Source organism: Camelus ferus, chromosome 10 (assembly GCF_009834535.1).
Source record: "Camelus ferus isolate YT-003-E chromosome 10, BCGSAC_Cfer_1.0, whole genome shotgun sequence".
Taxonomy (NCBI): domain Eukaryota; kingdom Metazoa; phylum Chordata; class Mammalia; order Artiodactyla; family Camelidae; genus Camelus; species Camelus ferus.
The window spans coordinates 64,200,796-64,228,074 of record NC_045705.1 but is presented as its reverse complement, the minus strand read 5'-3'; the positions used below and the strand labels follow the sequence as shown (position 1 = coordinate 64,228,074).

Below are 27,279 nucleotides of genomic sequence, written 5' to 3'. Positions count from 1 at the left end.
CAATATTAACAGATAACTGATAATCAGTTATCTTGTTCTTATCCCACCACTGTGACATTGCATCTTTGCATATGCCGGTGGGATCTAGATTATTCCGGAAGGGAAGGATTATAGAACTAATTCCCCAAACTAACTGGCTTATGAGCTAGAGGAAAGGGAACTTAAAGTTATGGTGACCTGTAGAAGATAAAACTGTGAGACGACATCTGCAGTTGTATACTGTTGCATCTGTTTTATGCTTATTTTTTAAAATTTCACCTGTCTACGTAGATTGTTACCACACTGCTTGGTATTTACTATGTGCTAAATAAATGGTTGCTGAATTAATGGAATCTTATTTTAAAGCCCTTGATGATGCCAAACTGTATTTCTAGCAGCTATCTAGTATGAATTATTTTATAATTTCACCACTGATTAGTATGTTTCCATTTAACTGCGCTCTCACTAGCCTTGACAATAAGCACACTTTAGTTTTTGATCTTATGAAAATAAAAGCTGATATTTCACTTTAGTTTGTATGTCTCTAATTTCCAGTGGGTTTGTATAGTTTTTCATAAATTTATTAGCCATGTAGCTTTTTTCTCTTAAAAATGATTTATTCTGGCTTTTACCCATTTTTCGATTGAATTATTTGTTATCTTTTTTTCTTTTTTGGTAGGTATTTATGAGAATTAAAAGTACACTTGGAAATTTGCTTATTTTGTCATTTGTTCTTTCATTTTGACATCTTATAATATTTTGAAATTTTACATATTCCTTGATTAAAACTTTGAATACAGAAACTTACAAAGAAGAAAGTAACAATCACTCAAAAGTCAATCATTAAAAAGCTAACAATCACTCACAAGTCCATTAAAAGTTAATTTTTTTTTATTTTGGTGAATATTTTTCTAGTTTTATCCAATACACTGTTAGAGTTTTGCCCAACATTGGCTTTACTTATTATTTTTTTTTATTAATAGACTTTACTTTTTAGAGCAGTTTCAGGTTCACAGCAGAATTGAGCAGAAAATACAAGAGAGTTCGCACATAGCCCTCCCCACCCACACATATATACTCCCTTACCCTCAACATCCCTCATCAGTGTGGCATATTTGGTACAATCAATGAACCAACATGGGTACTTTGTTATCAACCAAAGTCTGTAGTTTACGTTAGGGTTCACTCTTGATGTTGTACATTCTATGGATTTTGACAAATGCATAATGACATGAAGCCACCACTATAGTATCATACAGAATAATTTCATTGCCCTAAAAATCCCTTGTGCCCAACATAGGCTTTAAATAAGTACTATTCAACCCACCTGTCTTTAAATTTCTGGCATTTGCTTAACTATTCCGAATATTTTTTATTCCAAGATTTTGTAGCCAAGTTTTCTATTGAAAATTATGGCTTATTGATTCCATTTAACTTTTTATTAAAGTAGAAATTTTTAGTTTAGCATATGAAATTGCATTATTAGTCATTTATTTTTATATAGTTACACTATTTGTTGCATAATTCTTTATTTTGCCCACATTTATGTTGCCAAAATTATAAAATGTTACAACTATGGTCTGTTTCTGGACTTCCTTTGATATGCAAATGCATCTGCTACAACTGCTTTGACTATTGCAACTATAATAAAGTCCAGCAAATGCTACTCCATAGACTAGCCAGCTACCCCCACTACATTATCCTCTTTCTTTGAATCATCTAGTTTATTATTAAATTCTAATTATTATTGTTTTTAAAATTATCACTTTTTTTTTTCTTGGGGTCAGGTTTACTTATGTATTTCAATGGAGGTACCAGGAATTGAACCCAGGACCTCGTGCATGATAAACAAATTCTTTACCATTGAGCTATACCTCCAGGAATTATTAAATTCTAGATAATTTGTAACCATTTTTTAAATTCTTCAAAAAATATGTGGTTTTTCAATGTAATTATTACATCAATTATTCTACCAATTAATTGGGGGAAGACTTGTTATTTTTAGTACTATTGAAACTTTCTATCCAGAAACATGCTAGTTATCAACAGTTATACAAATATTCAAAGTCCTTTAAAATATTGTGGTTTTCTTCACATTTCTTACTATGATTATTCATAGGTGTTTTATACTTAGTAATTTAGTACCACAATGGTAAAGAATCTGTTTTTGCATTACGTACTTTTATTTATTTATTTTATAAAATTTCCTGGCGTCTAAGCATTATCTCATTTTTTTCTTTTCTTTTGCTCTTGAATCAGCAGTGAGTTACTGGAATTCCTTAAACCTGTGCCACTTTCATGAAGGTACCTTCTTGCTTTGCTTTTCTTGAAACTTTTCTCCTGGAAAACATACAATGAAACCAACAAACAAATAAACACGATAAAAAGGCATTAAATAAGCATATATGTCCTGCATCTTTTTTAGAGCCAGCTTATCCTTTGCCAACCAGCTTTGGTATAAATCATAACCCTTGCTCCAAGGGTTGGAGTAAACCTTGTGAAGAAAAAGATCAAACTCCAAGAGCAAAATTTGGAAAGGCAGCTTTGATAGTTTCTACTTTTTACTTTTGGACACCAGGCAGAGGGAACACAGAAAGTTATAGAATACTTTCCCAATCTTCATTTTAAACTCGCAGTGTTAATTCCTCTTTTTATCTCTTTTCTTAACATTTCATTTCCAGGGGAAAACTATATGATCTGAATCTCATGGGCAACCCAGCAGGCCTCCCTCCCCTGAGATACATTGTCATCTGTTGCAGAGACTCTTGTCCTTTCCCTGGTCTCCCCAAGATTCTTCATTGACCAGGGCTGTCCTCAGGCCTTGTTGTGATTAATTTTATATGATCACTTGGCTAGTCTGTGCTGCCCAGATGTTTGGTCAAACACCAGGCTTGATGTTTTGTGAAGGTATTTTTTAGATGTTATTAACATTTAAATCAATGGACTTTGAGTAAAGCACATTACCCTCCATAATGTGGGTGGGCCTCATCCAATCAGTTAAAGACCTGAAGGGAAAACAGTCCTTAGTGGAAGAAGAAATTCAGCCTTCAGACTTCTCTTTTCCTTTAACTTTTCCTTGGGTCTCCAGGCTCAACACAGATTTCAGGCTTGCCAGCCTCTACAGTCTTGTGAGCCACTTCCTTAAAATCAGCCTCTCTCTGTATATATTTACATCCTACTGATTCTGCTTGTCTGGAGAATAAGAATTAGATTTATACAGACCTACAGGTACCAGCAGCCAGAGAGCTTACTGCCCTCACTGGGCTGAGGGCTGCAGGGCCTGAGGGACGAGAATCTGGTGTTTGGATCTGTGCATGTGTGTCAACCCTTCAGAAGTGTGTATGCCACACGAAGGCACCTAATTTGGCTTCTTAATCACTAAACCTACTGGTGTAGGCTGGGCAGAGTTGGTCTGTGTGATCTAGGGAGGCTTGGGTGAGTCTGAGGTCACTGTGGGAAGGGATGAGGCTGTAGCTAAACCAAAGGCACTGACCACATGGAAATAGCTTAGATCTAAGTTTCTTTGGGGGAAAGTGGCCTCAACTCATGTTTTGCCCTCCTCTTCACAGACCTATGGCTCCCCTAAGGGACAGTTAGAGAGTTTACTCACTCCTTTTCCACATCCTGGATGGACTCAGGCAGAGGTTGGTTCCTGGTTTCAGGAAGGAGTGGGACAACAAGACCACCGAGGATGGGTGAGACTCCATAAATGATCCAGGGCAGCTTGGGAGAATATACGGCTAGCATCATGATGAGGGGAGCCAGGGCTGCCCCAGTATTACCAGCAATTCCTGCGATTCCTGTAGCTGTTACCCTTGGGGTGCAAACAACAACACAAGAAAGTCTGGTAAAAATCTACACATGTAATTTGTGATTCATTATTTTGCTTTTAGTATGGGAGACAACATAGCAGTGCAGAAAGTTGACAATATACTCTTGAAATTTTCTCTCTTATTTGCTAGCAATTTATTTTTTCAAATTCAAGTGCACAAAGACACAGTTTGATCATTAAAATAAACCATTACCCATAGCAACTACCCTTTGTGTGGTTCAGAAGATTACATGAGATGATACATTAAAGGACTTCAGCCAGTGCCTGGCAAAGGTCAGCTTTAAATAAACTTTGCCTATAAATTGTTGGTGTTTTTGTTATTATAATTGATTCCTTTTGGTAACTAACCAATCTTAGTTTTCTTCCTTCAATAACTACCAGTTAGCTGAGAAAGGTCTGTTTTGATCCTGAAAAAATATCCATGAGCTTTCATACCTGAGTACAGTGGGCATTAGTTCAAATCCATGGGAAACAGAACTGGTGAATGTGCCACAAGAACCTCCTACTGCCAAAACTGTCAAAACCATAAACAGGATCTGCATTTCTGGAGAGAAGAAGACAAGAGAGGCTCAGGAATTAGCACCCTCATAATTACAAATGAAGAAGACCCTACTGGAGGAGTTCACAAGAATAAATACACTGTAGAGAAACTGCACAGGGCAGAAAATGTGCAGTGTCTAATAAGCTGAGAAATGTGACTTAACTACATTTTATGGCTTATAGTGAATAAAAGGTTCTGAGTCATTTCATCAACTCTCCCTGAATAGCTGAGATTTGCAGAAAAGGAGAGGGAAGGTAAGACCAGCAGGATTTGCTTTAATTTATTCTGTCCAGTGTCTTCTCTGCCCTTCAGGTAGAATATAAGACTGTTATGTGAGTAATAACTGAGGGGTGTAAGGATTATCTATGACTCGAGAGATTAAAACCTAGGAGCTCACACAATGTTGACACTGGGCTAGTATTGCAGAAGAGATTAATAAAAGGACAGGACTCCTGTGTTAATGAATAAGCTGGAGAGTAGCTTGATCTAGAACATTGTTTCAATAATCAAATATAAAAACCTCTATTTGGAAAAAGGTCTGACTTTGGAAACAACTGAAGGGAAGTTTCAGAGAGTCAGTTTTCTACCTCTACCTATCCTTCCCTGAAAAGAAATTCCATTATGAGTGTTACAACACTGGAATGGGCTCTGCTGCAAGGTAGCAAACTTGCATCGTTGCTGATATTCAAGATCGGGGAGTGGAGTCCACGAATCCAGGATCCTGTAAAATGCACAGCTGCAGTGGGAGTTAGGTGAAATATGGCGACCACCTGGGTTCCCCTATTCATTCCATATGATCATTCTATTTAGTAAAATAGACTCTAAGACAAGCTCGTAACTGCTTAATGCTTTGTTCCTACTGTATACCTCTCTGCTTGAAGTCAAGGCATTTTTATTTTCTTGAAGTCAAGGTGATACCTCTAAACCAGAGCTGCACTTATGGGAACCTGATATAAGAAATACAAGTGGATATGTAGAGATTGAGAATAAATTGTCACTGAAGCTCTAGACTAAGAAAGAGCCCAGACAGAGGAAGTGACAGTATTGTGTCCTCACAAGGGATATAATTTCAAGGTCAAGACCCTCCATGCTTGTTATGTATAAAGTGTGATTGGCCAAAGGTAAGTGATCAATGGTTGTCCTAGAGAATTGCCAATCATAGATTATTTCCAGATACTTCTCAGATGTGATGAATACAACCATATGTCTGAGCTGACCTTTATCACCTTTGATTCTGTAAGGGAATGAAATTTTCACCCCAAAATGTGTCTATTTGGCATGAAGATTAATTTAGGCTGATTATTTTTAAAATACAGAAGACTCAGGAAGTCTTTCTGTTTACCACCCCCTTAGCTGACTAAAGAACTTAGGTAAAGGGCCTGTTCCTCTAATAGAGCTAACACCAGGGGTGTCTGTAAAGAAAATGGGCTAGGTGTGCTGGGGGAAACTTGGCAGGGCCTAGAGATCACCGTGCACTCTATGTCTCTACCATTGTCTCTACCCGGCCCAGCAAACATTTCTTTACCAAACATTTGCTTTTCCATCTCCAGGTGAATTGCCTTCCTCCCCTTTGAAGTCCCAAACCACTACTCCCCAACAACCTCTTTTCCTCTTCTGTTTTTAGTTGGAAATGGTATTTAAAGTGAGGGCTTCCATCATCTGGCGAGCTACTCAGTTCTCTTAGGTGTATATTAAACTTTGGTTAATTTTCTCCTGTCAAACTGTCTCATGTCACTTGACTTCTTAGATCAGCCAGAAGAACTTAGAAGGGTAGAGGAAAATTTCTTCCTCCCTGACAGTTTTTTGTTACTAGCAACATAAGGGCAGAAGCTATACTAACTCCATAGCTTGGCTTCAGGAAATCCTTAGAACACAATTCATTCTTTCCTTCTGACTTTATGTAGGTGTGACCCTTACAATTCTTGAGGGATGTTGATAAACCTGTTTTCACCCTGTGTTAATTTCTCACCTTGAGGTATGAAAGTCTGGGCCAGAATGGGGATTGCCAGCAGGAGAATGAAAAGTATTTGGCTGACTCTTCGGCCCAGGTGATTCAATGCAAAAAATGTAACAAAATTGCCTGCAAAGTTGGCTATGCCAGTGAGAATCTGGAGTAGGAAAATATTTCCCTCCACGTGCTGGAGGTGAAGGAGAAGGCCAAAAGTTGGTATGGAGATTACAAATCTGTGGTGAACAAAAGAGGAAAGACAGATGTCATAAATTTTAGATTCTCCATCATATAAATGATGATATGGAGCCAAGAAGCCAGGGGTTGGTGGTAAAGTATTCAGGCATTGTCTGATTTGTAGAATATTTTCATTTTGATTACATTATCCTTAAAAACAATTTTTACCCTTGTATTTTTTTCCCCAAAGGATTGAACCCAGGCCCAGCTGTATGCCAAACACATACTCTACGATTGAGCTATAACCCCTACCCCTATTTTTTGTATTTTTGATATTCTGGCATTTGGGTTTTGATCCTGGAGGGTCTTCTTCTCCCAGGGCTTGTTAATTCCTGGAGATAGCAAACAAATCCCCTGTGAGTACACCTTCACTGTACAAACCACCAAGCCAGGACCAACACCCATAACCATCTCCTTTATCAAACTCTCAACCAAGCCAATATTCTCCCTGCTCTAAATCATCCCGGGGCCAAGTGCTGAACAACTAGGGATCGCCTCTACAGCTAAGATTCTGCTGAAATTATTCAAACTATCCAATCCTAAGCTTGTTCAAGGTACCTACCCTCCTCTCCCATTCCCTCTCACAACCCAATAAAGGCTCTGGGCCATGCTCTTCCTTTTCTTCTCTCTTCTGCCTTCTGACTGACCCTGATGCTTCCCTGAATGGCCCTGTGTGGCTTGATGTTCTTCCTTTTTCTAGGAATCTGTGAATATAAACTTTCTTTGTGGCAGTTGTTTCCAAGTCTGCATGTCTTACCATACTTGGTAACAACAAATCTTAAGTACATTATAAAAACAATTTCCTTACAAGGTGATGATTTAAATTATCATAAAATAATGGTACGATAATGGAGGTTGTAGTAGTGAAGTTTTTTTGGGGGGTGGGGAGTTTTGTCATGGAACATACATGATGGGGCCCTTCTAGGGTTTTAGTATTTTTTCCCTATATCTTGGTCTGGGTGATGGTTATATATTTACATATAGAAATATTCATTGAGCTGCATCTATTTGGACACTACAGTTTGTTATTTTACTTCAATTAAAATGAACACACGTGAGGAAACTTAAAGCCAAAATCTGTGCCATGATCGATGTTCTCAGCATCATCTGTAATGATGAGCCTTGTAAGGTGATGTGATAAACAAAACTCCTCATTGTATGATTAGTTCTTCCTCGGTCCTTTCATAACCCTTTCAGTCTCTGCAAACATAGCAGTTCTTGGCTTCTTCATGCTTTACCTCAAATCTGTTCCTATAGTATGTTATATACTCTGAAATAACAAATACAGTCATATTTCCACTGTTTTAACATCCCTCATGCACTGTGTGAAGCCCACCTCACAAAGCACAGGAGGCAGATCCTTTTACGCAGGTTGGGTGTGCGGAACAAGTCAAACATAGAAGGTCTGGTCTGTGCTGCCTCCAGCTCCTCCTGCATGGTGGACCTCACGACCTTCAACAACAACAACAAATTGTTCAGTTGTCACACGATGGTAGGCATTGTAAGTCCCCAACAGAGGACAAGATAGACAACTTCCCTTTTTGTCTACTGGAAAATATAGCCATTGAAGATGCAATAATGGATATAAAAGTGGTATGAAAAGTGAATTAGGGAGTTAAAGGGAAATTGCTCAGTGACAAGAACAGTTTAACATGAGACAATTTGCCTGCTGGGAATAAAAAGGGATGTAAAATTGGGAAACTTAGGTCAGGAAAGAAGGAAAGGAAAAGTTACTTGGATTCAGGTCCAAAGCTTCATGTATATCAGAGAGGTATGAAAGGTCTGGCAACTGAGCTTGGTTATCAGCTGGCTGCTTTTGGTAGTAAAATAGTTTTTTGGGGGGCGGGGAGGGAGAATAATTTCCTTGAGAGCCTTAATTTTGGTTCTTGGGTCAGCCTTTTTCAGGCAAATCCTGGTATGTTGTGCCTCCATGAATGAAATGCCTAGAATTAAAACTAAGGACAAAATCAGGGAGATCTTGGTGTAGTATGATTTATACCCAGACTTGAACCTGGCATTATGCAATGGTTCTCCCACAAGCTAGATATATATCTTGATGAAGATAACAGGACATATCTAAGCCTCGATTTCCCTCTCATTAAAAAGATGGATAGGAATAAGAAAATGTGGTAACCAAATGGGAGAAAGTATTTGCAAATTATATATCTCATAAGTGGTTAACAGTCCAAAATATATAAATAACTCATACAACTCAATAGCAAGAAACCAGATAGTCCAATTAAAAAATAAGAAGAGGTTCTGAATAGATATTTTTTTCCGAGGAGGACATACAGATGACCAATAGGTGCCATGAAAAAGTGCTCAACATCACCATTCATCAGGGAACCTCAAATAAAAACACCTGTTATAATGGCTATCATCAAAAAGACAAGAAATAACAAATACCGGCAAGGATATGGAGAAAAGGGAACGTATGTGCACTGTTGGTGGGGATGTAAATTAGTGTAGCCACTATGGAAAACAGTATAGAAGTTCATCAAAAAATTATAAGTAGAACTACCATATGATTCAGCAATTCCACTTCTGGGAATTCATCTGAAGAAAATGAAAGTACTAACTTAAAAAAGATATCTGCACCCTCATGTTCATTGCAGCATTATTTACAATAGTCAAGATATGGAAACAACTTAAGTGTCCATTGATGGATGAACGGATAAAAATAATGTGGTATATAAATCTAATGGAATATTATGTAGTCATAAAAAGAAGGAAATCTTGCCTTTTGTGACAACATGAGTGGACCTTTAGGGTATTATGCTAAGTGAAACAAATCAGATAAAGACCAGTATCATATGATCTCAAATATATATGAAATCTAAAAACCAAATCACACTAAACCAAGCTCATAGATACAGAGAATAGATTGGTGTTTGCCAGAGGTGGAGTTTAGGTGGTAGGTGAAATAGATCAAGGGAGTTAAAAGGTACAAACTTCCAGTTATAAAATAAATATGTCATGGAGATGTCATGTACAGCATGGTGACTATAGTTAGTAATACTGAATTTTGTATCTGAAAATTTGCTTAAAGTGTAGATCTTAATATTTCTTATCACAAGAAAAAATGCAACTATGTTTGGTGATAGATGCTAACTAGATTTATTTTGGGGATCATTTCACAATATATACAAATGTTGAAACATTATGTTGCACACCTGAAACTAATATAATGTTATATGTGAATTATACCTCAAAAAAGAATAAGATATGCAAGTATCAGAATCAGGAGAAGAAGTAGGAGGTAAAAAACACTGTCTCTCTCACAAGGATTTCCAAGGCCATACAAGAAGTCACAAATGCACATATAGAATTACATCTAGCACAGCTCAGGCAGTTATGGATTTATTAATTATTCAAGTGATATTTATTCCATCATCATCCCATCTACAAATACAATTATTCCATGAAGTCAATTAGAAAAATCCATGATAAAGGGAATTCACAGAAATAAAAGGCAACCCTTCTTGGATATCTGGAGTCATCAAGAGATTGGTATTGATATAAAATAGAGCAGCTCTAAATTAGAAGGATCGTCTGGAGCACATATGTGTTTGGCCATCCATCAGATGGATTAAACACGATGTTAAAACAAGACAAAACCCACAAATTTCTAAGTTAGCATTACAAAACAAAAAAAATAAAATAAAATGAAGGCATTTGGCTACCCATTCATGAATAGAAACACTTGCTTTAAACCACATTAACTGCCACCCATGTGCCATGCTGTTTTTCTTCTCCTTTGTCACTGAGGTGATTGTCTGTTGCCATTCACCTTGATTATGAATTGTTATTTTCTTGCTTCCAGCTAGTATCACTTATAATTTTTTTTTATCTGCCTGGCCCTGTAAGTATTTCAGCTTTCCTTCTTTGGATTAGGCCAAAAGAATTTCATATAATTTGTGCATATTATAGAAGTGCCATAAAGCCCCATCTAATTCAAGGTCAACACCCTCCTTTTTTTTGAAATGAAAAAGCACAAACCCATGTTTTTCCCATCATATTAAGAGCCCTCGGTGCCACTATCTCTGTGTAACGGCTTCATCCCTGGGAAATCTTCATTCTTTCTCACCATCTTTGGTGGGATCTTCATTCTCAGGAGCATTTTGCTTTTTCTTATTTGAAATCTCCTAAAGGACATCTGCTTTCTTCTGCGACTATAAGAACTTTCCTCAGATGTGCTATTGTACATGTTTTCATAAATGTTTCATTCCTCCTTTTTGAGTGTCTAACTATTAATCCTCTTGTTTATCAGCAAAAGGAAGTAGATGTTTTATTCCTTGTCCCCACTAGCATTCGTTATATTTTCTGATCATTTTAAACCCTTGGATTCAAAAATGTCTATGGATTTTCTCTCCCATATTAGTATGAAAGCTCCTTGAAACCTGGGACTCTAACTTATTCTGTTGTTCATGCTCTAGCACCATGTCTGGCACAATATAATTTTTAAATACATACTTTATATACATGCATGACATAAAGAATGATTTAACTAATGATCCACAGCAATATTTGCCTTCTATGCCTGGGAGGTAAAATGAGAAAGAAAAAGACTTCTCTGAGACATTTCCACTCACTTATGCTCTTGGAACTTGTAGTAAGTAGAATCTACACAACATGGATTTGAATGACTTCGGTCACTGCCATATTTTCAGGATTAGAACAGAACCTGCCACAGGTAGGCACTTACCAAATAGACCGTGAAAGAAAGTGTGTTGGTGAATGGACAAACAGGAGAACCTCCTCGTGCTCTATTCTGCATGGTCACTAATAATTCTTCCTTCTACTGTTCTTGCTTCTCTGAAAAATGGCCATCAGAGCATTGAAAAGGAATGGATTTTTAAAAATTATTTTCTCTTACATAGAGACAAATACACAATCTTTTTAGTTGTTAATACTCAGTGCTTTCTCTTTCTGTTGACTCAAATATATGTCCAATACATTCAGCAACAGCATGTTCTTCTCTAATGTTAGCCCATATGATGCTGACACTCGTTGAGAACCAGGTCATGGAGGTCAGAAGACCCATAACCACACTTGTGATCCTACCTGCTACTCCTTTAATGGATGCTAACTAGTATGGATGTCAAGTCATGTCTTCCCTGTATCCCATGACCAGCTCCCACCTCCTCACCTCAATGGTTAGGATGTCTCCAGCATTCTTCCTTCCATTCCTGTGTGCAACTTTTCTAAGTTTCTTTAAGCCCTCCTTGGGTTTGTTGGCAATAATCAGCCACCGAGCAGACTCTACCAGCCACCTGAACAAAGAAGAGGACCGAAGTGCAATAAACTCTCATTTACCCATTTTTAATATAACTTTTGTTCAGAAATGTGAAGTGGTTCAGAATATGCCATCCAAAAAATGTTGCTTTGTCATATTGATTATTTTGAGCTGAAGGCATTTGAAAATCAGAAAATGCATGAAGAGAGTTCTCTGACCTCTCCCTTTCTACCTAAAAGTAGGTCATAACATTTCCCCTGAAAAAGATGCCCTTCCTCTGTCAGGAAAGGAAGAACATTCTTATCACCAGAGGCTAGAAGGGGATGCCAAAATAGACCTGCACAAACAAACTTACTAAAGCAACTCTTGTTTTCTCTTAGTTTTCCCATATACTTTCTAGTCACTGTTCCACAAATTATGCCTCTAGCCCAAGCCCGTTTGTCACATAACCACAATTTACTTGTGTGTGTGTGTGTGTGTGTGTGTGTGAGTGTGTGTGTGTGTGTGTGTGTGTGTGTGTGTGTGTGTGTGTCTGTGTGTGTAAAGAGGTAAAACAAGCTTTTGGGCCTAATGGCTTCTGTGGGCTTTTGTTTTCCTTCTAAGTCTCATGTGTAGATGCAAAAATATTAAATAAATTTGTATGCATTTCTCCTGTTAATCTGTCTTATGTCTTAGGCCATCCATAGAACCTAATAGGACAGAAGGAAGTTCTTTCTCTGTAGATGCCTTTCCACTCCCAGCTAATACCCACCACTGTTGCGTTATACCAGAAAATATCAATTTACTCCTATTGTACCATAATGAGAAAAATGCGAGGCAGACCCTTTCATGTAGCATACCTTCATTGCTGGGGATACAGACTTGGAGTTTATTGGCTCCTCTCTTATTCAGGGGAGGTGCTAATTTTAGCAAATAAAAATATAGTGTGCCTAGTTAAATTTTTATTCAAAGAAGCTGGATAACTCCTGGAATATTTTGTACATACTTATACTAAAATATTATTTGTTGTTTATCTGAAATTTGAATTTGATAAGATATCCTTTATTTCATCCAGTTATCACATAAAATACAGAACTCTCAGAGAAATGAAAATTTGACACAAACAATGGATAATTTTTGTTGTAACTATGTGCCATGTAACATTTGGTGTATTATTATTCAAAAATATTCTGTAGTCTACTTGAAATTCAAATTTAATTAGTGTTCATGGTATTATCTGGCAACCCTGTCTGCTCAGATTGTTGAGTCACACAGACTAGTAGAGCACATGAAGTATAGAACAAGGAGCAAACAGAATTCATGCATCCTGACTCCATGCATCTTTCATTCTAGGATCCTCTAAGACTAAGAAAGAGCTTATACCTTGAAGACAGAAAGATGACAAACAGTGGCACAGAAATCGCCAGCTGGAGGGTGCACCAGTCTTGAATGGCAAAAGCCAGACTTCCTATAGTTATGAATCCCATACCATAGGTACAGAACATCAGTGCTGTTCCCATGGCTTGGAATCGGGGCATCACCCATTCCACAACTGAAAGAAAATACAAACAGGATTTTGACTTCAAACAAAGGTGGAATGTCAATGTCAAAGTCAAGTCAAAACGTACAAGATTAAAAGTGTTGACTTACTGAGCATAGTGCTATTTACTATTATGGCTGTGATAGGAACCCCAGCTAAGAAGCGTAGTATACAGTAAACGAGGAAGTTGGGAGCAAAGGCTGCACACGTATCAACGATGGCGAGCTGGAGCAAACACCACTTGAGTACTAACTTCCTCCCAAACCTGAGAAATAGGTACAGGTTAGAATATAGAAGCAACAACAACATATTGTAAAAATGTGTGAAAAAAGGGGGCACATCTTGAAATTTAGGGAATGCTTTGACTAGTAAAACTTTGCACTTGAAACCTTAAAGTATCAACAGATAGTCAACAGCAGATCTCAGAAACAACCTTCCTGTTTGTAAGCTGAGTGTAACAAAGCTTCCTCTCTAATCTGTTACCAGTGGATCTTTGATACCAGTTGAAACCAAATAAGACAGGCTGCCCTATTGGAAATGTTCATGCATCATAAATATCCCTTGTACTAACAGATGCGTTTAGCATAGTAAGAAGTCTGTATAGTGTCTAGAATGCAATGGATCTAAGTTCTCTAGGACCCTGCAGGCAAAGGTAAACTAATGTGAAAGCTTTCCTCCTGTTACTGATTTCTAGTTTCATACCACTGTGGTAAGAAAAGATTCTTGTTACAATTTCAATATCCTTAATTTTTCTAAGATTTATTTTGTGACCTTACACGTGATCCATATGCACTTGAGAATACGTATGCCACTGCTGTTGGGATGGAAGGTTCTGTATGTATCTGTTAGGTCCATTTAGTCTAAAGTGCAGTCCAAGTCCAATACTGCCTTATTGATCTTCTATCTTAATGGTCTATTCACTGATGAAAATGGAGTATTGAAGTTCTTTACTTTTATTGTACTGTTGTTGACTGTTTCTCCCTTCACACTTGCTAGTGTCTGCTTAATGTATTTAGGTATGCCAATGTTTGGTGCACATATTTTTTTCTAGTTTTATTAAGATATAATGGATACACAACAGTGTATACGCTTAAAGTATACAGCATAAGGCCTTGACTTACATATACTGTGAAACGATTACCACAATAAATTTAGTTATCATCTATCACCTCATATAGACACAAGAATAAAAAGAAAAAATTTTTTCTTTGTGAAGAGAATTTTTAGGATCTACTGGCTTAGCAACTTTCAAATATATCATACAGCAGTCTTAACCATAGTCACCTGTTGTACTTACTGATTACCCAGTACTTACTTATCTTAAAACTAGAGGTTTGAACCTTTTAAAATTGAAGTATAGCTGATTTACAATATTGTGTTAGTATCTGGTGTACAGCATATTGATTCATTTTTTTGGGGCAGATTATATTCCTTTACAGGTTATTACAAGATATTGGGTGTAATTCACTATGCTGTACAGTAAATCCTTGTTGCTTACCTTTTTTATGTATAGTAGTTTTACCTATAAATTACATATTCATAATTTGTTCCTCCATCCTTCCCTCTCTCCTTTGGTAACCATACATTTATTTTCTATCTTTGTGGATGTGTTTCCATTTTGTATATACATTCAATTGTATTTTTTAGATTCCACATATAAGTGGTATCATGTAATATTTGTCTTTCTCTGTCTGACTTATTTCACTAAGCATAATATTCTCTAGGTCCATCTACACTTGTTGCCAATGGAAATATTTCATTTTTTAATGGCTGAGTAATATAACATTATATCTATCTATATCTACATCTGTATCTATATCTATACATCACATCTTAAGCCAATTGTCTGATCATGGGCACCCAGGTTGCTCCCCCGTCTTGACTATTTTAAATAATGCTGCTATGAACATTGGGGTGCATGCATCTTTCTGAATTAGAGTTTTCATTTTTCCAGATATATACCCAGGAGTGGAATTACTGGATCATATGGTAGTTCTATTTTTACTTTTTAAAGGAGCTTCCATATTGTTTCTCATAGTGGATGCACCAGTTTACATTCCCACCAACAGCATATGAGGGTTCTCTTTTCTCCACAACCTCTCCAACATTTATTATTTGTAGACTTAAAAAAAAAAACCTTTATTATGGTATGATTCCTGGACAGTAAAATACACATATTTCAAATGTACAATTTGATGAATTTTGATAGATGTATACGCCAATGAAACCATAGCACAATCAAGATAGTTAACATTTCCATCATTCCCCAGGAGGTGCAAATCTCAAAATCCCAATTTATCCCTTCCCATACCCTTTAACCCCTAGTACCCATAAGTTTGTTTTCTATGTCTGTGGGTCTGTTTCTATTTTGTAGATAAGTTCATTTGTGTCCCTTTCAAAAAAGATTCTACATGTAAGTGATATCATATGGCATTTTTCTTTCTCTTTCTGACTTACTTCATTTAGCTTGACAATCTCCAGGTCCATCCATGTTGCTGCAAATGGCATTTTTAAAAATTTTTTTATGGCTGAATAGTATTCCATTGTATAAATATGCCACAGCTTCTTTATCCAGTCATCTGTTGATGGACATTTAGGTTGTTTCCATGTCTTGACTATTGTAAATAGTATTGCTGTGAACATTGGAGTGCATGTATCTTTTTTAATTATATTCTCTTCCAGATATACACCCCGGAGTGGGATTGCTGGATCATATGGTAAGTCTCTTTTTAGTTTTTAAAGGACTCTTCATACTGTTTTCCATAGTGGCTGCACCAAACTACATTCCCAACAGCAGTGTAAGAGAGTTCCCTTTTCCCCACACCCTCTCTAGCATTATTGTTTGTGAACTTTTGAATGATGGCCATTCTGACTGGTGTGAGGTGATACCTCATTGTAGTTTTGATTTGCATTTCTCTGAAAATTAGCGATATTGAACATTCTTTTCATGTGCCTATTGGCCACTTGTTTGTCTTCATTGGAGAATTGCTTGTTTAGATCTTCTGCCCATTTTTTTTAAACCTTTTTAAAAATTGAGTTATAGTCAGTTTACAATGTTGTGTCAATTTCCAGTGTAGAGCACAATTTTTCAGTTATACACGAACATACGTATATTCATTGTCTCATTCTTTTTCGCTGTGAGCTACCACAAGATCTTGTATATATTTCCCTGTGCTATACAGTATAATCTTGTTTATCTATTCTACATATGCCCATCAGTATCTACAAATTTCAAACTCCCAGTCTGTCCCTTCCCATCCCCCTCCCCTCTGGCAACCACAAGTTTGTATTCTATGTCTATGAGTCTACTTCTGTTTTGTATTTATGTTCTTTTCTTCTTCTTCTTCTTTTTTTTTTTTAGATTCCACATATGAGTGATCTCATATTGTATTTTTCTTTCTCTTTCTGGCTTATTTCACTTAATATGATATTCTCCAGGGACATCCATGTTGCTGCAAATGGTGTTATGTTGTCATTTTTATGGCTGAATAGTATTCCATTGTATAAATATACTCTCTTCTTTATCCAGTCATCTGTTGATGGACATTTAGGCTGTTTTCCATGTCTTGGCTATTGTAAATAGTGCTGCTATGAACATTGGAGTGCAGATGTCTTTTTGAAGTAGGATCCCTTCTGGATATATGCCCAGGAGTGGGATTACTGGGTCATGTGGTAAGTCTATTCCTAGCCTTTGAGGAATCTCCATACTGTTTTTCACAGTGGCTGCACCAAACTGCATTCCCACCAGCAGTGTAGGAGGGTTCCCCTTTCTCCACAGCCTCTCCAGCATTTGTCATTTGTGGATTTTTGAATGACGGCCATTCTGACTGGTGTGAGGTGATACCTCATTGTAGTTTTGATTTGCATTTCTCTGATAATTAGTGATATTGAGCATTTTTTCGTGTGCTTTTTGATCATTTGTATGTCTTCCTTGGAGAATTGCTTGTTTAGGTCTTTTGGTCATTTTTGAACTTTTTTTTTTTTTATTAAGTTGTATGAGCTGTTTATATATTCTGGAAATTAAGCCCTTCTCAGTCTCATCTTTTTCAAATACTTTCTCCCATTCCGTAGGTTGTCTTTTTGTTTTGCTTATGGTTTCCTTTGTTGTGCAAAAGCTTATAAGTTTAATTTATTTGTTTACAGTTGATTTTATTTCTATTGCCTGCATAGACTGCCCTAGGAGAACGTTGCTGAGATTTATGTCAGAGAATTTTTTTGTCTATATTTTCTTCTAGGAGATTTATCATGTCTTGTCTTATATATAAGTCTTTAAACCATTTTGAGTTTATTTTTGTGTATGGTGTGAGGGAGTATTCTAACTTCATTGATTTAAAAAAAATTTTTTTACTTCCTTTTCTGATATTTCATTATTGGTGTAAAGAAATGCAACAGATTTCTATGTGTTAATCTTGTATCCTGCTACCTTGCTGAATTGGTTTATCAACTGTAGTAGTTTGTGTATGAAGTCTTCAGGGTTTTCTGCATGTAGTATCATGTCATCTGCATATAGTGACAATTTTACCTCTTCTCTTCCAATTTGAATCTCTTTTATTTCTTTTTCTTATCTGATTGCTATTGCCAGGACTTCCAATACTATGTTGAAAAGAAGTGGTGAGAGTGGGCTTCCTCGTCTTGGTCCAGATTTTAGCGGGAAGACTTTCAACTTTTCACCATGGATTATTATGTTGGCTGTGGGTTTGTCATACATATCTTTTATTGTGTCGAGTTATGTTCCCTCTTTACCTATTTTGGTAAGAGTTTTTATTATGAATGGATGTTGAATTTTATCAAATTTTTTTTGGCATCTATGGCGATGATCTTGTGATTTTTCTTTCTTTTGTTGATGTGCTGTATCACATTGATTAATTTGCATATGTTGAACCATTCTTGTGTTCCTGGGATGAATTTAACTTGATCATAGTGCATAAGCAGCTTCTGTGCTCTCCTCCGAGTCTCTAAAGTTCCCCTTCTGTCACAGCTAAGCTTCCCACTGGAGAGGGGTCTTCCCAGGGTGAGGGCACTTTTCCTCTTTCGCTATTCCCTCTCTGAGGAGAAGGTCCCATCCCAGTTTCCTTTTCACTTTTTTCTCCTACCTGGTTGTGTGATGATTTTCCTTGTAATTCCACTTGTACAAGATCTTCTGCCAGAGTTCAGTAGTTATTCTGTGAGAATTGTTCCAAATGAAGATGTATTTTTGATGTACTGTGGGAGAGGGTGAGCTCTATGCCCTTCTATTCTGCCATCTTGAAGCGGACTTCTGCCCACTTTTCAACTGGTTTTTGTTGTCATTGTTATTTGTATGAGCTGTTTGTATATTTTGAAAATTAAGCTCTTGTATATTTTGAAAATTAAGCATCTTTTGCAAATAGTTTTTCCCAATCCAGAGGTTGTCTTTTGTTTTGTTTATGACTTCTTCTGCTGTGCAAAAGCTTTTAAGTTTAAACTATTTGTTTGTTTTTATTTTTATTTCCATTACCCTAGGAGATGGATCAAAACTATTGCTGTGATTTATGTCAAAGAATGTTCTGCCTAAGTTTTTCTCTAGGAATTTTGAAGTATCTGGCCTTACATTTAACTCTTTCATCTTCTGAATTTATTTTTGTGTGTAGTGTGAGGGAGTGTTTTAACTTCACTGATTTACAGATGGACGCAGGCACTGAACCCTCCTGCCAGGAAACATGCACAAGCCTCTAGTCCAGCTAAACCCACCAGAGGGCAGATACCAGAAATAAGAAAACAACAATCCCACAGCCTATGGAAAGAGTCCACAAATGCAGGCCAGACTCTACCCTGGGACCAGCTGGCTCTGGCCCTTGGGTGACAAGAGGGGGATGCACTGCTGGGATACACAGGATGTTTCATACAGAGGGCTACTTCTCCAAGGTTGAGAAACACAACTAACCTACATACAGATACAAATAGAAATTTAGACAATATGAGGTGGCAGAGGAATATGCTCCAGGTAAAGGCACAATATAAAGTCCTAGAAGAAGAAATAAGTGATAAGGAGATAGGAAATCTACCCAGGAAAGAGTTCAGAGTAGTGATTGTGAAGATGATAGAGAACTCAGGAGGGGAACAGATTCACAGAGCAGTTTGTAGCAAAGAGTTAGAAAATATAAAGAATACCCAAATAGAGCTGAAGAGTAAAACTACTGAATTGAATAATATACTAGAAGGAACCAAGAATAGACTAGCTGAGGTAGAAGAACGGATCAGTGAGCTAGAAGACAGATTAGTGGAAATCACTACTGCAGAACAGAAAAAAGAAAAAAGAATGAAAATAAATGAGGATAGTTTAAGAGAACTCTGGAACAACATAAAGCACACTAATACTCACATTATAATGGGACCCTATATGGGTCCCAGAAAGAGAAGAGAGAGAGAAAAGGCCTGAGAAGATATATGAAGAGATAATAGCTAAAAAGTTCCCTAACTCGGGAAAGGAAACAGTCACCCAAGTCCAGGAAGTGGAAAACGTTCCATACAGGATTAACCCAAAAAGGAACATGCTAAGACATATAGTAATTAAATTGAAAAAAATTAAAGAGAAGGAGAAAATACTAAAATACTAAAATCAGCACGAGAAAAGCAACAAATAACATACAAGGGAATTCCCATAAGGTTATCAGCTAGTTTTTTAGCAGAAACTCTACAAGCCAGAAGGGAGTGTTATAACATATTTAAAGTGATGAAAGGGAAAAACCTACAACCAAGAATACTCTATCCAACAAGGCTCTCATTCAGACTTGATTGAGAAATCAAAAGCTTCACAGTATATATGCTCCCTACAGAAGACCCACATCAGAGCTAGAGGCACATACAGGCTGAAAGTAAGGGGATGGAAAAAGACACTCCAAGCAAATGGAAACCAAAAGAAAGCTGGAGTAGGAATACTTATATAAGACAAAATAGACTTTGAAATAAAGATTGTTACAAGAGACAAAGAAGGACACTACATAATGCTCAAGGGATCAATCCAAGAAGATGTAACAATTGTAAATATATAGGCATCCAACATAGGAACACTTCAATACATAAGGCAATTGTTAACAGACATAAAAGGAGAGATTGACAATAACACAGTAATAATGGAGGACTTAACACCTCATTTACATCAATGGACAGATCATCCAGATAGAAAATCAATAAGGAAATAAGCCTTGAATGACACATTAGACCAGATGGACTTAACTGATAGTTACAGAGCATTCCATCTGAAAGCAGCAGAATACACATTTTTCTCAAGTGCACAAAGAACATTCTGCAGAATTGACCACATGCTGGCCCACAAAGCAAGCCTCAGGAAATTCAAGAAAATTGAAATCCTGTCAAGCAACTTTTCCAACCACAATGCTATGAGATTAGAAATCGACTATAAGAAAAAAACTGCAAAGCCTGCAACCACATGGAGGCTAAACAATATGCTACTAATCAACCAAAGGGTCACTGAAGAAATTAAATAGGAAAACAAATACTTAGAGACAAATGAAAACAAAAACACCATGATCCAAAACCTATGGGATACAGCAAAAGCAGTTTTAAGAGGGAAGTTTATAGTGATCCAAGCTTACCTAAGGAAACAAGAAATATCTCAAATAAACAACCTAACCTTACACCTAAAGCAACTAGAGAAAGAAGAACAAACAAAATCCAAAGTTAGTATAAGGAAAGAAATTGTAAAGTTTAGAGCAGAAATAAATGAAATAGAGACTAAAAAACAATAGAAAAGATCAATGAAACTAAAAACTGGTTCTTTGAAAATATAAACAAAATTGATAAACCTTCAGTCAGACTCATCAAGAAAAGAATGGAGAAAGCTCAAATTAATAAAATCAGAAATGAAAAAGCAGAAGTTACAACTGACATCACAGAAATACAAGGGATCATAAGAGGCTACTATGAGCAACTATACTCCAATAAAGAGGACAATCTAAAAGAAACGGACAATTTCTTAGAAAGGTAAAATTTCCCAAGACTGAACCAGGAAGAAATAGACAATATGAATAGACCAGTTACCAGTACTGAAATTGAATCAGTAATTTAAAAACTCCCAACAAAGAAAAGCCCAGGACCAGATGGCTTCACAGGAGAATTCTACCAAACATTTAGAGAAGGTTAACATGTATCTTTCTGAAACTTTTCCAAAAAGTTGCAGAGGAAGGAACACTTTCAAACTCATTCCATGAGGCCACCATCACACTGGTACCAAAACCAGACAAAGATATCACAAAAGTGAAAATTACAGGCCAATGTCATTTATGAATATAGATACAAAAATCCTCAACAAAATACCAGCAAATCAACTCCAACAATACATTAAAAGGTTCATACACCATGATCAAGTGAAATTTGCCCCAGTATGCAATGAATTTTCAATATTCATAAATCAATGTGATACACCACATTAATAAATTAAAGAATAAAAACCATATTATCATTTCATAGATGCAAAAAAAGTTTTTGATAAAATTCAACATCCATTTGTGATTAAACTGCCCAGAAAGTGGGCATAGAGGGAACATATCTCAACATAACAAAAGCCATGTATAACAAACCCACAGCTTAACATCATACTTAATGGGGAAATGCTAAAAGCATTTCCTCTAAAAACAGGAATAAGATAAGGATGCCCACTCTTGCCACTTTCATTCAACATAGTTTTGGAAGTCTTAGGCATAGCAATCAGAGAGGAAAAAGAAATAAAAGGAATCCAAATTGGAAAAGAAATTAAGACTGTTACTGTTTGCAAATGACATGATACTGTACATAGAAAATCATAAAGACCTTACCAGAAAACTACTAGAGCTCACCAATGAATTTGTTGAAGTTGCAGGATACAATTAATATATAGAAATCAGTTTCACTTCTATATACTAGCAATGAAATATAAGAAAAGGAAATTAAGGAAACAATCCCATCACACCAAAAAGAATAAAACAACCAGGAATAAACCTACCTAAGGGGGCCAAGGACCTGTACTCAGAAAACTATGAGACACTGATGAAAGAAATTGAAGATGTCATAAACAGATGGAAAGATGTACCGTGTTCTTGGATTGGAAGAATCACTGTTGTTAGAATGGCCATATTACCCAAGGCAATCTACAGATTCAATGCAATCCCTGTAATATTACCAATGACATCTTTCACAGAACTGGAACAAAAATTGTTAAATTTATATTGAAACACAAAAGACCCTGAATAGTCAAAACAATCTTGAGAAGGAAGAACAGAGCTGGAGGAATTAAGCTCCCTGACTTCAGACTATACCACAAAGCTACAGTAATCAAAACAGTATGGTATTGGCACAAAAACAAACACATAGATCAATGGAACAGGAGAGAAAGTCCAGAAATAAACCCAGGCACTTATGGTCAATTAATCTATGACAAGGGAGGCAAGAATATACAACGAAGAAAGGACAATCTCTTCAATAAGTGGTGCCGGGAAAACTGGACAGTTACCTGTAAAAGAGTAAGATTAGAACATTCTCTAATACCATATACAAAAGAAACTCAAAATGGATTAAAAACCTAAATGTAAGACCAAATACTATAAAACTCCTAGGGGAAAACATAGGTAGAACACTCTTTGAAATAAATTACAACAATTTTTTTTTTTGAATCAGCTCCTAAGTAATGGAAATAAAAGTAACGGAAATAAAATATATTAGTGGGACCTAATTAAATGTAAAAGATTTTGCACAGCTAAAGATACCATCAACCAAATGAAAAGACAGCCTACAGACTAGGAGAAAATACTGGCAAATGATGTGACCAACAAGGACTAATTTCCAAAATATACAAACAGTTCACACAGCTTAATATGATAAAAGCAACCCAATCAAAAATGAGCAGAAGACCTAAATAGACATCACTCCAAAGAAGATATCCAGAAGTCCAACAAGCACATGGAAAGACGCTCAATTTCACTAATTATTAGAGAAATGTAAATCAAAACTACGATGAGGTATCACCTCACACCAGTCAGAATGGCCATTATTAAAAAATCTACAAATAATAAATGCTGAAGAGGGTGTGGAGAAAAAGAAATCCCCCTATACTGTTGGTGAGAATGTAAATTGGTGCAGCTACTATGGAGGACAGTATGGAGGTTCCTTAAAAAACTGAAAATAGACTTACCATATGATCCAGCAATCCCACTCCTGGGCATTTATCCAGAGAAAACTATAATTCAAAAAGACACATGCATCCCAATGTTCACTGAAGCACTGTTTACAATTTCCAAGACAAGGAAACAACCTATATGTCCATTGATGATGAATGGATAAAGTAGCTGTGGTACATATCTACAATGGAATACTACTCAGGCATAAAAAGAATAAAATAATGCCATTTGCAGCAACACAGATAGACCTGAAGATGGTCATTCTAAGTGTAGTAATCCAGAAAGAGAAAGAAAAATACCATATGATACCACTTATATGTGGAATCTGAAAAAAAAAAGACATAAATGAACTTACCTACAAAATGAAATGGACTCAGACATAGAGAACAAACTTATGGTTATCAAAAGGGTAAAGGGAGTGGGAAGGGATAAATTAGGAGTTCGAGATTTGCTGATAGTAACTACAATATGTTAAATAGATAAACAACAAGTTTCTACTGTATACCACAGGGAACTACATTCAATATCTTGTAGTAACTTATAATGAAAAAGAATATGAAAATGAATATATATGTATATGTATGACTGAAACATTGTGCTGTCCACCAGAAATTGACACAACTTGTAAACTGACTTTACTTCAATAAAAAAGAAAGCAAAGAGAAACGGTCAATTGAATTTCCACATAGTAGCAATGAATAATTAGAAATTAAAGTAACAAAAAGCAACTTAATAGCCTCAAAAACTAAGTTAAGTAGAAATAAATTTGATGAAAAAAAATATGACCTTTGCCATGAACTATAATAATTGAAAAAGGAAATTAAAGAAAATCTAAATTAATGGAGAGCTCCACAATGTTAATAGATCAGAAAATTCAATATGTTAAAAATGATAATCTTAGTTTAACTGCTCCATAAATTCAATAAATCCCAATAAAAATTTTAAGACAACCAATATTCTGACTTCCAAACAGTATAGCTTGTCTGTTTTTGGCCTTTACCTAAGTGTAATTGTCTAGTATATAATCATTTATATTTTGCTTGTTTTGTTCAACTAAATGGTTTTGAAATTCATCCATGTCACTGCATAGAGGTAGCTTCTTCATTCTTTTTACTGCATATGAATCCATTATGCGACTATTCTGCATCTTATTTATTTGTTCTATTATCTGTAGACTTCTAGATTATTTCCAGTATTGAAATTCTTTGAATAATTGAGAGCGTTATTTTAAAATGATCAATTTGATCATGCCCCTCCCTTGCACATAATCCTTAATTTTTCCTCTTAGCTTTCTGATGAAGTTCAAAATCCTTGGAATATCTTGGCCACTCAATTTCAGCTAGTTATACACTGTAATCTGCTATTAGGCCCCTCCCATTCCCCACCTCTACTACTCTGTGATCCATAAAAATTGATACATTTTTATCTTCTCACAATACTATTACAGAAGACTGGGTTACTGAACAGCTGAAAATGAACACTCAGAATCTGAACTCTTTTCTATGTTACATTTTCTGTGATACATTTAGTGTTCAGTTTTCAGCTAAGGCAACAGTTAACATTATGCTGGTGAATGGTAAGGGACACCTCGTGTCTTCCATCTCCCTGGGGAAAGACATGGTTGGGTGTTGGCAAAGATTTCAGAAAAGGTCTATTACTGAATTTGCATATGACAAACTGTGATAGTAATTGTTAGAGTGATTATATGATTTCAAAACTTACCTTAAAATCTGTTTTTGTAAAACCCCAAATCAAGGTTACTGGCATAAATTTTCAAAACATCACCAATGTCACATTGCTCTGTATGCCATGTTTTCTTTTTCTTTTTTTTTTTTTTTTTGTCAAGCAAAATATTTTTAATTAGTAGGTTGATCACAAATAAATCCACATAAAAGTTTTAACAGAATTACAAAGAGTTTTGCATTTCTTTTGTGGACTCTATTCATAGTATGCATTTGTATACCATATATTATGCAGAAAAATTTACCCTTCACACCAGAGCAACCAGGACATGATGACCATTCTCTCATCAATCATTCAGCTCACAAGGTTCAGAAAGGTCTGAATATGGCAGACTTGACCAGGGCTAACAATGTCATTTCCATATCTGTTTTCAAACAGGCTGAATCTCATGCCACAAAACATCTTCTTCTCTGTTCCCATAGCTAACTTTTTCTTACGTTTTTAAATCACATGTTACAGTACCTCCTCTCTACATCCTGTCCTGATGTGCTTCCAAATCTGGTGAAATGTCATTATTCTGTTCTGTACACAGAGCTCAATCTTGAAAAAAAAATAGCACTCATCACACTGATTAATTCTCCATTTGTGTTTCTAGAAGAGTGGAGACCAAAGCAGCTCTAGGACAGTGTAATTTGTAATGTATGTTTATTAGTGAAAGAATGATTCATGAATTGATAAAAATACCCAGGAGTAAAGAGAGCTGTGATCCAGAGATGCTTACCTGTCTGATAAATAGTTACATATGATGCTTCCCACCGTCATTCCAGCCATGACTAGGAATTTAGCCACTGAGTTCAATGACTGAAATTCACATACCAGGCCCCACTGGAAGAGAAGGAACCAGCAAAGGCGAGCTCAATAGCAGCTTATAGATCCTCAGTGGAAACACCTTAACATTACTTGCTAATTTAATATCAGGCGCCTATTTTCCTCTTCATCTTCCCTTTCTGCATTAGTTAAACTTCCCATTCATTTCATAGCTTAAACATACAATTTTGGGGGAAGACTCCTCTAAAACTGTAGGTTTTATTAACATTCTGTTTTACTCCATGGTAACTGGTTCTCAACCTTGGCCAGAGTGCAATTATTTGAGTTCTAAAATTTTATTGATGCCTGAATTTCACCACAGACTTTCTTACTTGATGGCTCTAGGGTACAGTCTGAGCAAAGAAACACCCAGATATTTCTAATTTGCAACCAAAGTTTGAACATTACTAACCTAGTATAATATTTTTAACATATTACATATTACTTAAACCTGGTCTTGCTAAGAATAAAGCACTATGCAAGCAGGGTTCATGTCTATTTCTGAATTCATTAGTCTCATTATCTATTCTGGTGCTCAGTGTTTAATAGAGAAGTAATTAATATTTGCCAAAAGAATGAATGCCTATCCAGTGACTAAAGACTAGACACATGTTCATTACTGTGTTGCCTTGAAACACATGTACCCTCAAGAGGTACATGGGGCCTCTTACCTCATTCACGATGGTAGAGGAGAAGGAGCTTCGGTCATACACCCAGCCATCCACACAGGGCTCCATGTCTAGCTCAGTCATGTTGGGGAAAGTCCCGTTCAGGTGAAGGAGCTGCCACTGGGGGTGGCGGAAGCGACGACAGTTCTCTGGCCTCCCATTTGAGTCCAGTGGGATGGAGATTTTCAGGAGGGCATCTTGGCTGAGGGTCCCAGTGCCATTAGCAGAGTCAGTGTCATTGTCAAGGATAGGGACCCAGCAGCGATGACCAGGGACGGCTGCAGTGAAGTTCTCTAGTACCACATGAGGGTACACTATGAGGTTGGATACAAAAAGGAAAATCATCTGAAGGATCTGGAATCTCCCCAGGCCTCCAACTTGATCCAGGAGCTCCTGAAAGGCCATCGAGGCTGAGCAGGTGATTCCCAAGGGGAGGCAAAATGAAAGTATTTTGAAAAGTTCAAGGAGAAAAATATTTCCTTCCACAACGTCACACTAAGTGTGTGGTAATGCTGACCATACTTCTTTCTCACCTCCACAGCAGCGTCATGGAAGCTGTTTTCCTAAGTTATTTTAGGGTCAGGAAGGTAGCTGTCTTCATTAAGTCACAGAGAGAACTATTTTGCTGTTACAGGTGTC

General features: G+C 36.6%; 1 protein-coding gene across 2 annotated transcripts; it reads right to left on the bottom strand.

Moving 5' to 3' along the window:
• Window positions 1-2,226: 2,226 nt before the first annotated feature.
• On the bottom strand, window positions 2,227-27,279 carry LOC102508316 (solute carrier family 22 member 9). 2 transcript variants are annotated; one of them, XM_006191563.3, is made up of 10 exons: window positions 26,644-27,279; window positions 25,887-25,990; window positions 13,403-13,557; window positions 13,136-13,304; window positions 11,687-11,810; window positions 7,874-7,989; window positions 6,322-6,536; window positions 4,247-4,355; window positions 3,590-3,793; window positions 2,227-2,319 (listed from the first exon to the last, which is right to left on the bottom strand). In XM_006191563.3, exons 1-10 carry the CDS (start codon window positions 27,043-27,045, stop codon window positions 2,259-2,261), a joined length of 1,659 nt encoding a protein of 552 aa, XP_006191625.2. In that variant the 5' UTR covers window positions 27,046-27,279; the 3' UTR covers window positions 2,227-2,258. The 2 variants fall into 2 exon arrangements, with proteins under 2 accessions (XP_006191625.2, XP_014420542.1); XM_014565056.2 differs by lacking the exons at window positions 2,227-2,319; window positions 6,322-6,536 and having other exon boundaries at window positions 3,657-3,793.

What these genes read in the sequence shown, in the direction of transcription:
- LOC102508316 (XM_006191563.3), bottom strand. Translation starts at nt 27,045, where the DNA reads ATGGCCTTTCAGGAGCTCCTGGATCAAGTTGGAGGCCTGGGGAGATTC. An exon ending in CCTCTACCATCGTGAATGAG is followed by an intron (nt 25,991 to 26,643) that starts GTAAGAGGCCCC and finishes CTTCTCTTCCAG; the next exon opens with TGGGGCCTGGTATGTGAATT. An exon ending in CCAGACTTTCATACCTCAAG is followed by an intron (nt 4,356 to 6,321) that starts GTGAGAAATTAA and finishes TCTTCTCTCCAG; the next exon opens with AAATGCAGATCCTGTTTATG.